Genomic DNA, 10,418 nt, shown 5'->3' with positions numbered 1-10,418 from the left:
TTAGTCCTAGCAGGCTTTCATCGTGTGTTCATTTCTATCTGCCCGTCCATCATTCTCATTTGGTTTTCACCTCACCAACATGAGTACCGACAGCAACCAAAATAATCCCAAACGCGCTCCCTACGTCGTGCGCGAGACTCCAGTACCACTCCCCTCATACGCTGGTGTGCCCAACAGTCAGACCTCATCTGCAGCTCCAGCTCCAGCTCCAGCTCCAGCTCCAGCTCCAGCCCCAGCTTCAGCCCCAGCTCCGGCACAAAGCCAGCAACTCCAACAGTCAGGACCACCGAATGGTCAATTACTTCTAGATTCTACCCCCCCAGCCGTGAAACCATCTATTGAACACGCAGATAATAGCAGCACAATGTCGTCTTCAGGCCGGCAACTTAGGAGTCGACGGCCAGCTCCTCCTCCACCCTCGGAGCCGCCTTCGAAGAAACGAAAAGCTACATCATCCCGAGCTGCTCCCGAGCCTCCCCAGGAAACAGTCCAACCCGTGTCACCACCCCTGCCACAGGAGGATGAAGGACAACCAAAAGCTACCCCCAAGCAAATGCCAATTCTAAGACCCCCTACCCAAACGGGTGGTACATCGCCGCCACAGCACCCCGACGACATCTACCGTATGCCACCTCTCCCACCCTACCTCTCCGTTCAGCCGCGCATCTGTGAGCCGGCCGACAACTACCGGGGCTGGACCACCCCCTTAGAATTCAGCTACAAGATGAACGTGCACCCGCTCACCTTCTACGGCTCCTTCGACATCTGGTTCGAGCAGGTCCAAAAGATGGCCGAAGCTAGCAACTGTTCAATAGAGCTGAATACGCGCATCGGCAAGTTTCCCGACCCGGGCACCGTCGAGGCCTTTATCTGCCAGATGCGCTTCCTGAGCTGCTGGCGGATCCTACACGGCACCATCTCGGGCGCCTACTGGGCCTACATGCGCGTGCTGGGCTACAGCCGGATCCCAGTGTTTACGGGCGCGCCTGACGGGGGCAGTGGCGAGCAATCCGGCGCGTGTCAGTGGCAGCCTCAGCCGAGCGACTGCGTCTACTTTGCCTTGGAGGTCAAGAAGCGCGTGACGGTGCCGAATTCGGAGCAGCAGCCGCGGTACCAGACCATGAGGATGGTGGAGGAGGTGCGGTCGGCCAAAGTGACGGACTACCCGAGCGTTCAGCAGTACAAGGAGGGCATGGCGTGGCTGAAGGAGGTGTTGAATGGCATGATCCTCAAGGGCGACAGGCAGGTATGCGAGTCCATGTATGATCGGAAGCCGGACTGGGCGCCAGAGTGGCCGGAAGTGCCAGCGGGCGGCGAGGTGGAACCTCCTTGGGCACTTAAAGGAAGCCCGTTACGAGCGGAGGATGCGTTCAGCGGTTCCAATGGATCAGCGGGAGTAGTAAGCATTTCGAAAAACGCCGGCCACATCGGGCAACAACATCAACCTCAACAAGCACAATCAAACTTTCAAATTGACCCAAGACTTCAAGCAGGCCCTCCAGACCACCACCACCAACAACAACCAAACAACCACGCAATAGCCCGTCTAGCACCAATGAGCGCCTCTTCCAGTGACGGCGGCTACAGCTACGGCGGCGACGGATCAGTAGACTTTGCCAACAGCAGCAACAACCTAATCTTCATGGACGGCACAACCGCCAGTGCAGTCGCCGTCGCTGCCGCTGAAGCGCACGGCCTAGGCGTAGGCGGTCCGAGCAGAACCCTGCAGCAGCAGGAAAACCACGATAGCAACAACCAACAATAATGTGAAGAGCGATTTCAGCTAGTAGCGATGAAATGGCGAACAAGACACCGACAAAGACAAGTTCCGTCGCTAACGTGTGGGGATAATCATTCGAACTGAGGGAAGAGTTGCCACTGGTACTGGTCAAAATCGGCGAGGCGGGGGAAGCGGGATCATAAGGCGACGGAGAGTGACGGCGCAGCGATGATCTTGACGACCTCGAGGACGGCAGTGGACACGGCACCTGCATTTTGAACGATGAAACATGACGCTATTTTGATTCTTGATTTTAGTGTAGGTACATGCTTTGGGCGCTGGACACCGGCACAAGGACTGACAACGGGGTTAACGCCTTTTTGTTTGATTTGTTTCTTTATTTGTTTTCTTTTTCTACTCTCGGGCTACCGGAAGGGGTGGCGGTCGAGCTACGTCAGGAAGTCACGCATTCTATTTGGATGGATAGGCAAAATGGACGGAACAATTGGGCAAAGCGAGACGGGGTTTCAAACATGGAATTGGCACGGAGTTTTCTTCGAAAGCAGTGATGTGTCTCGGGGCAATTGTTGTCCGTTTCGATGACCTGCCTGGGTATACGGAACCATCATGAATGTACAGGTTTGGGTAGAAATGGCATACGTGGGATGGATCAGGGATGCATCAAACTTGAGGTTTTTCAGCCATGGCGAATGCCACGACAAGAATGCAACTCGAGGTTTATGCAGACTGAAATGAGAAGATTTCGCTAGCAGCTGCCTGAACGGTCTGATCCGAGGGACCTCGACAGAGATGACATGAAAAAGCAACGCAGAATGCATACGATCAGTAGGCTCGAACTCGAATCCATTGTCAACTAACAACACACCCTAAGCCTGCGCTTTCTAACCCATCGTCCCTACTCCTTCGTTTGAAGCCGGTATTTGCCACAGTGTCCTGCTTCGGCGATGATGCTGGCTGTTCAACAAACAGGGATAGTGATGGTTGAGGCACCAGTTTGACATGGTCCTGCTCTGCTTGTTCGCCTTCTTGATCGCTTTCGTCTGGTGCTGGTCCTGTTCGTGGTGACGGTGTTGAAGGTGCTGAATAATCGCAAAAAGATGATGAAAATGATGATGACGGAGAATGATCTTGCTCTTGTCCGTGCTCTTGCTTTGTACGCGATGGTGGTTCCGGAGTCCCTGGTGGTAAAAATAGAGATTGAGACGACCACGGTGGTTCTGGAGGATCCGAGCTCAGGGCAACCACTATACAGTCCAAAATTTCTTCCTCCGACTCCTCCACTATTCCTTCTGTTTGTTCTTCTTCTCTGGACTCATTGCCCAAAGTCGACCACTAAGCGCTATCAATGGGGATGTCCTTCAAGTGGCGGTTAGTCACAAAGGGGTCGTGCAACAGGATGTTTCTTACAGGATGCCATTGAGTGAAAAGCTGCCTTGTGGGTTGCTAGTGCTCATACGAACCTCTTCACCAGTTGCTTCGATGTCACTAGGGTCCAAGCCATTCAAGGTCATATCTACGTCACCAAACGCATCCTTGAAGTTGTTGTTCTCGTCGCCTGAAATGAAGTCGGAAAAGTCAGAGAGGCATTCGCTCGCTAGCACTCTGGGTTTTCGGTAAAGTATGAGGAGAAGGGCATGGCACGGCATGACCCTATGGAGACATGAGATATAGGAGTGAAAGAAATATGAAAAAAGGATAGGTATTTTGGTCTTGGTATCTAAAGAAAACAAGAATGACACAGCGCAGCGCGAATGGGAAAGATGAAGACTCGCCGGAAACCGTGATAAGAGTTCAGATTGAGAGCCGAAAAGTGGCTACTTTTACTCACTTGCGGCCTCGTCGACGTCGGAGGCAGCATCAGAGGCAACCTTGTCGGCCTCATCCGCATCCTCCTCGTTGGCGACAGCCTCCTCGCCATCTTCCTCCTCAGCAGACTGCTCGGTCGCAGCCTTGGGGGGGCGGCCACGTCTGCCAGGTCCGCCCTTCTTGGGAGTAGCCTTCTTGGAGCTAGGAGTGGCAGCCTCGCTGACATCGGACTTGCGAGGACGACCACGGCCTCTGCCCGTGGAAGAGGGGGTGGCCTTAGGCGCAGCAGCCTTCTTGGCGGCAACGGGGGTGGCCGCAGACTTGGGAGGACGTCCGCGGCGAGAGACGGTGCTGGCAGCAGTCTTCTGAGGGGCCTTCTTCACACCACCGCTGCCCTTGGGCCTACCCCGGGGGCGACCAGAAGGCTTGGGTACGGTCTTCCTCTCAGACGGGTCCTTGGGGGGACGGCCGCGGCCGCGCTTGACGGGCTGCTCCTCAGATTGGGGCTTGGTGGGCGCCATATTAATTGAAGTAGATATGGATGCAATTGCGATCTACTCGAAAGTTCTTCTTGCTGTTTCCTCTTCAAACAGTTAGTTTTGGGTGATGCAACGTGAAAGGAGCGTCAGCAAAGCAAATGAAAATAAACCTGCCGACTGGGCAGGGGGGAGGTCGTGGATGAGGAAAATAAGGTGCAAATGCGAAAAGCAGCACGCGCACTTACCGAAAACAAAAAAAATCGGCAAAAATGGCCACGATCCGGTTGCAACGAATCTGGGGTGTATTCGTCAAGTTCTGATGGAGGAGAAGGAAGGCTGGGTGGTTTTTTGGGTATAGGAAAAAGAAATGATTTTTGTTTTGATTTATTTTGGACGGGGTCCAGGTGGTGCCGCAGGAGCAGGAGCGGGCTGGCCCAGCCAAAAGCGTGTGCTGTCACTTGACGCGACCTGGCCTGGACCCTTCCTCATGGGCGCGTCCCTTCCTTGTCCCGTCCCCTCAACAACAACCCCTTTCCGGGCAGGTTGGAACCGGGAACCTTGGTCCCCGTTCTGGGGTAATTCGAAGATGAACACCCATGTCATATTATTCGTTGCGAGCACGAGAGCGATTGCATGCCATGATCTTCGCCTAATCAGGCTTTTGTATAGTCTTAACATTTGTTTGAAAGCACAGCGGTTATATCCATCAAATTGCATCTCAGCGCTTGGTGTCTTTGCATGGGTCCGGTTCTTCCCCGAGACATGAACCTGTCTCGTACTTTCTCATATTTTTCCAATACACAACGTTGTTCCTTCCTTTCGCCTTCACTTTGTCTTCGCTCCTCCTGTTTCTGCCTTCGAACATGCGCGATGAGATCATCATAATTGGTTGTACCTCCGGTGTCGTAATCACATCAGTCGGCCCATGTATACCTAATAAATAGCCATTTCATATCTCATCGTCGTTATATGGTACAAATCTCTGCGTTTTCCCCTTGACTCCGTTATGACTGAGCTGGTGTACTGCTTGCAGTGCTTCGCTGTTTTCAACTTCAGAAGAATTTCGGCTCGCAAGATCCCATTTCTCATCGTATCACCAGCTTCCTGTGTCCCGTCGAAATGTTGAGCCCAGCACTAGGTAGACCAATCTTACAAAATTTTGGCAGGAAGGGAGCTGCCTGCTGGCGGTTTACATAACCACCAGCTCCCGGTATATAAAGACATAAAGAGAACAGGATCGATCCAATGTGATTAGATGTCTATAAGAAGGTGTGTTTACGCGAAAACTGCAAAGAAGGTTGTTGCAGTCCCCCCGTTCATTGATCACCACCTTTCTTGGCCTTGGCGCTGGCACCGCTCTTGACGCGGCGGGCAACGGGGCGGTTGAGATGGTGCGAGGGAATCCAGCTCTCGTCAAAGTTCTTCTCGCCGCCAGAGGTGGCACCGGCCGACTCGGAACCAGACAAGGGCTCGGAAACTTCGACCTTCTTGACCTTAGGGGCCTTGGTCTTCTTAACAGCCTGGGGGAAGAGAGCCTCGATCCAGGTCTTGTAGACGAAGTAGAGGGTAGCGCCGAAGACACCGGTCAAGAAGAGGTAGAGGAAAATGCTACGGAAGAAGTAGGTCAGTATCAATGTTCGTCATTTCTGTAGTTCAGGGCCTAAGAACACTCACATCTGGGGGTCGAAGATGCTGGTGGGGGCCTCAACAATGCTGGCGGTGCCGTTGTGCAGCTGGATCTCAAAAACCTCGCCGGCGGGGTTGGTGACGACGGCAAGAAGCTCGACAACGACATCCTGGGGCATCATATCCAAGACAAAGTTGTAAGGGAGAGTCTGCTTCTCGCCAGCCGGAATCTCGATCTGGAACCGAGTGGCGGTTAAGTTGCGCACAATCTGGGCGTAGACAGGCGCGTCCTCGGGCAGGGGGCGAGTGGTCTTGAGGGCACCGCCAACGAAGGCGACCTGGATAGGGCCATCCTCCTGGTTGGTGATATCGATGAGGGCCTTGGTGACCTTGCCGTTTACGAGTTTGACGCCAAAGATGTCGGCATCGGGGAAGGTAGTCTCGATATCGGCCTTCAGCTCGGGCTGTGAGACGGGAGCCGCGGTCGAATCATCGCCGATGGTCTATAGGAAGCTCTGGTGGTTAGCAGGTGAAATGACAGGGAAGCGGGGAGAAGCTGTGATGCGGTCATGACTACCTAGCTGAGTAGCTAGCGAGAGGTAGCTGTTCCCAACGAGAACACAACTGGGAAGGGACCTGAGCTCACCTCTTCTTGTGCGAAGACAGAGACGGCGCGGAGAGCGAGCAGGGCGAGAGAGCACCACCTGAAGTTGACCATGATGACTGACGTTGGGGGGAACCGGGGAAGCAAGGAGATAGGAAATGGGTTTGACGAAGCGAAGAAAGGAGGAAGCAGAAGGGAAGTGGAATTCAAGGCCAAATATCTATTCTAGAAGCGTGAGGTGTCCCAAAGGCGGCGAACACTGGACCCAGCCAGGGAGCGACCTAAGCTCCAGCGGACTGGGGACGACCTGAGGCGGCGGGGGGACGAAAGTGCGGGTCCTCTTGGCTGCCAAGACGCGACTCTGACGAACGGGAAAAAAGTGTTGGCAACCAGTCTGCAATGTGGCCTCGACCTTCCCGTCTTTTGCCAACCCCTGCGTCACGCCTCGCTAGCTCCCACGAGTAGCTGCTGGATATGCATATATCAAGATCTCGTCGGTAAAAAGCTTCAATTGGCGCATATCAGAGCTTTCAGAGCTTCCACTGTTCCACAGTTTCCCCGGAGACAGGGCCCAGGGCGGGGGGCAGATCAGAGAGAACCCCCGGAAAAGTCGGGGCTTCGTCAAAGGACAAGAGCTACTCAACAAAGTAAATAGTTCGTGCTGTCCAATATTCGCGTTCCAATAGTTGTTCTTTTTTCTTTTTTTCTTCGGTTTTAGCAGCAGGGTCAAGTGACTAGGTTTGCAAACCTGCCCGTTATGACGCTGCTCAACCGCGGACCTTTTTGCTTAGAGGGATATTTCGACGCATTGACCAAGGTTCACAACAGATGGAAGAGATTGCTATAGCGAGTTCAATACTAACTGCACAGCCGCCAGATCTTCTTCAACATCAACCCTCCAACTTCCTACAGCAATCCGTACCGCATTCTCGCCATTCCACTTTGTTGGACTCACATACATCCTCCTTGTCTCATTGATTTTCCCTACCAAGGCCTCATTAAGGTCGGGATTCTTTGCCTTGAACAAGACGATGATGTGCGTGCATTCGATATCAGCTGTTTCATCGGGCAGCAAATCGTACTTGTCCGAGTCCCGGATGAAGGCGGCAATTCTTCGCGCTAGGTCGACCATCCTGGCCAGCATTTCGCCCATGTTGTCGCGGCCGAGATGCACGAGTAGAGCATATACAGGAAGGGCACGGAACCGTCGCGAGTTTTCAAGGCCTACGTGTAAGGGGCTTTGAATGTCGGTGGTGGTACCAGATCTTGACGTTAATGCTACTGGCGCTAGGTATGCCGCGTTAGGGTTTTGGAAGACATGGCTCATAACTTCCGGACTGCTGCAGAAGAAGATGCCGTTATCATAGGGCTATCAAGACTCGATGTTAGACATGGGTTGGGTAAAGATCCCTGGAAGGTTGAGAACTCTCGAGAAGGTGATCGACGAAGACTTACCACGTTTAGCAACTTGTGACCATCAGCAGCTATACTGTCCGCCAACTCCAAGCCAGCAGTCCTCTCAAACAGTTTGGCGAACCTCTCAGTCTTGGGAAGGGCGCGAGCAAATATGCCGAAGGCTTTTACACATTACCACCGCCGTCAGCATCACTCTCACCCTATCCGTCCTTGTAGGGCAGCCTTCAACTGAGGGGGTGCTTAGCAGTAACTCACCTCCATCAACGTGGATCCACGCCTTGTATCGATCGGCCAACTGCCTCAGCTCTTTCATGGTTTCGCCAGTCGTCCCAAAATGCCCGGTGTTTACCTCTCCGGCGCTCACCACGATAATGTTCGCCACATCCTCGCGCTTCAATTCCCGCTCCACGGCTTTCAAGTCCAATAACCAAGGGGCATCCGCGAGCCCCAAATCCCTAACCGCCGCTCTCCCCAACCCCACGACACTCGCCGCCTTGTAAAGGGATGAGTGGCCCTTGCTCGTCAAGACCTGTACTTCCTTTACGCCCGCCGCCATACACGCAGCCAAGAGCCCCAACTCGCCTACCCCTCCGGTATTTTTTGCGTAGTCGGGCAGCCTTGCCGAGATGACCGCCTCCCGACCGCATGCAAGGCCCATGATATTGCTTGCCGTTGCTCCAGTCGTGAAAGTCTTACCATGGAACCCATCCAAATCCAAGAGCGAGCGGAGCATCGAAAGAGCGTGATGCTCCACAACGGTGCTTATGGAATGAGTCGAAGGCATGTGAACCTGGACATTCTGATCCAGTGCCGTAACCACATTATCGGCAGCCTGCGCCACGGGATGGACACCCCCTGTCACGAATCCGTAGTAGCGCGAGGAAAGCGCCTGCGAGTTGAGAGCGGGCACGATATCAGCCAAGATGTGCGTAAGTGTCGAGTAGAACTCCTTGCCGTCGCCGGCGAAGCCCGGGTTCTGTGGTGGCTCGCCGCCAGAGTAGATGGACGAATCGCGGCAGTAGTTTTCTACCCAGGCTTCGGCGTGAGCCAGGTCTTCCGGGCGAGGCGTGACATAGAGGTTGGGGTCGAAGGTTTGCGTGAGGATTTGGAGAACTGTGTAGCTGACCACCAGCTTCTTGACGTCGTTCAGCCTCTCGGTTCCCTGATTGACGGGACAGAACTCGTCGAGGAGTTCGGAAATCCTGCTTTCTATTGGCTTGAGGATCTCGTCCACGAAGGTGGGTTGTATGTGATCCGGTAGAGGTGTGCTTGCCATGATCGATTTGATTTTCTGGTGATGGGCTGGCTCGTTCCGGTTTGATGATTGGTTTTGAATCAAGTTTAGCACAAGCTTATCGGCGCAATGGCGTGCATGAATGGCATCGATGTCTCTACTTTTATGTTGACTTGATGGTGCTGACGAATTTTGAACGCTACCGATACTGTAAGGTATACTTGGCTTTCAAAGGGACTTGATGGAATCCGACGCTGAGTCACCGCTTGCGAGCACGACGATACCTGCTAGGTACCTACTTTTCTTACCTTCGCCCTGTGAACAAGTGATCAAATCAGTGGTCCCCGCCTTCTTTACCATATATTTCTTTTAGCGGTCATCAATACACTTGAGAGGGTTGAGACTGGTTCGATCGATTTCACGGTTTCACCAATAGTGAGTCTAAGTAGAGGCAACTCAAACTATATGTACGAGTCTTTTGGGCGTGCATTGCCAGTTGGTATACCCGAACACTTCCTGGATACAAAAGGTTTCCGCTTTTCGCGTCACTGGTGCTAGTGCCGCAGTATTGGGTCGGGTAGGGTGCTCTTTAACCACCTTTTTGTCTACACTACTGTATGTGTATCCAGGCGAGGATAGGAGACATATTTCCTCCCCAGTAGGGCGTTTACCCACTATCACATGGGAACCCGAGGCTGGACCGGGTTCGTGGAAAATTGAAAGTCGGGGTCCAGTTGGAGCCACCATTGCCCACCAGAGTGATCAACAACAACGGCCCTTGTCTTCGGGGATGAGCCAACGAAAATGCAGCGGTGGTCCGGGATTTGGATCCTACGATGTAGATAGTTAGGTACTGTACCTGATCTTTCCGCTTCCAGGTAATGCACCGATGGGTTCTTTCACTAATTTGCGGTGCTTTGAGATGAGCGATTCCTCATGGTCAGCATTCACATGCGTTAGTTCTTGGCTTGCCAGGCGTCTTATTTACCAAAATCATCATCTCTCGAGGTGGCTCTGATGATATCTGTGTGAGCCGACGTCTTTGTGCCCTTGCGAATCAGTATAGATCGGGACATATGTATTGTAAAATGCGTAAAGGGCCAAAATGACTGCGGAAGATAATGATCATTTCACAAGGTAGGAGGGGAAGATGAGGGGACAAGCGAATGGAAATGTGCATTGAGGTTCCTTCCATTGGACAGGGTGTCTGTCTGGCCTGCGCCGCCGTATCGATAACGGCGATAGAGGTACACCTAAGCGCCCCGTCCCGTCCCCAGGGGCATTTTCCGCACTCAATTTCAGGACATGCCGGCTACAACTTTTCTTCCCCTCGCGAGTGTCGTTATTGTTTAATTTGCTCTTCAAACACCACAAGAGGTTCAGAAGACGCGCGCGTCCAATCTTCCAAGCTCCCGTATCACCGTGGATGACTGGATTGCCTCTGACTGTTCGAAAACTTGCGCTCGGCGAGACAACCTACCCTCTCGAACTATTCAGACCACGTTGTCCACG

General features: G+C 53.2%; 4 protein-coding genes across 4 annotated transcripts; 1 reads left to right on the top strand and 3 right to left on the bottom strand.

The window, feature by feature from the left end:
* Window positions 1–79: 79 nt before the first annotated feature.
* NEUTE1DRAFT_57888 (uncharacterized protein) lies at window positions 80–1,789 on the top strand (the record flags this gene model as incomplete). Its single annotated transcript, XM_009849023.1, has 2 exons — window positions 80–164; window positions 351–1,789. The coding sequence occupies 2 exons, from the start codon at window positions 80–82 to the stop codon at window positions 1,763–1,765; spliced, it is 1,500 nt and encodes a 499-aa protein (XP_009847325.1).
* A 1,187-nt stretch (window positions 1,790–2,976) lies between these two features.
* NEUTE1DRAFT_93823 (uncharacterized protein) lies at window positions 2,977–3,623 on the bottom strand (the record flags this gene model as incomplete). Its single annotated transcript, XM_009849806.1, has 3 exons — window positions 2,977–3,097; window positions 3,202–3,296; window positions 3,560–3,623. The coding sequence occupies 3 exons, from the start codon at window positions 3,597–3,599 to the stop codon at window positions 3,074–3,076; spliced, it is 159 nt and encodes a 52-aa protein (XP_009848108.1).
* A 1,318-nt stretch (window positions 3,624–4,941) lies between these two features.
* NEUTE1DRAFT_57887 (uncharacterized protein) lies at window positions 4,942–6,497 on the bottom strand (the record flags this gene model as incomplete). The annotated part of the gene is made up of 3 exons (XM_009849022.1): window positions 4,942–5,634; window positions 5,701–6,155; window positions 6,299–6,497. 3 exons carry the CDS (start codon window positions 6,368–6,370, stop codon window positions 5,343–5,345), a joined length of 819 nt encoding a protein of 272 aa, XP_009847324.1.
* Window positions 6,498–7,123: 626 nt separating this feature from the next.
* Window positions 7,124–8,948, bottom strand: NEUTE1DRAFT_57882 (uncharacterized protein; the record flags this gene model as incomplete). The annotated part of the gene is made up of 4 exons (XM_009849021.1): window positions 7,124–7,162; window positions 7,212–7,625; window positions 7,712–7,833; window positions 7,928–8,948. Coding segments are annotated over 4 exons (1,596 nt in total), but the record flags the coding sequence as incomplete, so codon positions are not given.
* Window positions 8,949–10,418: the final 1,470 nt, after the last annotated feature.

The sequence above is a fragment of the Neurospora tetrasperma genome (assembly GCF_000213175.1).
Source record: "Neurospora tetrasperma FGSC 2508 unplaced genomic scaffold NEUTE1scaffold_1, whole genome shotgun sequence".
In the NCBI taxonomy this organism is placed as follows: domain Eukaryota; kingdom Fungi; phylum Ascomycota; class Sordariomycetes; order Sordariales; family Sordariaceae; genus Neurospora; species Neurospora tetrasperma.
Note: the sequence above shows the minus strand (reverse complement) of the source record. Positions and strands in the feature narration are given on the sequence as shown.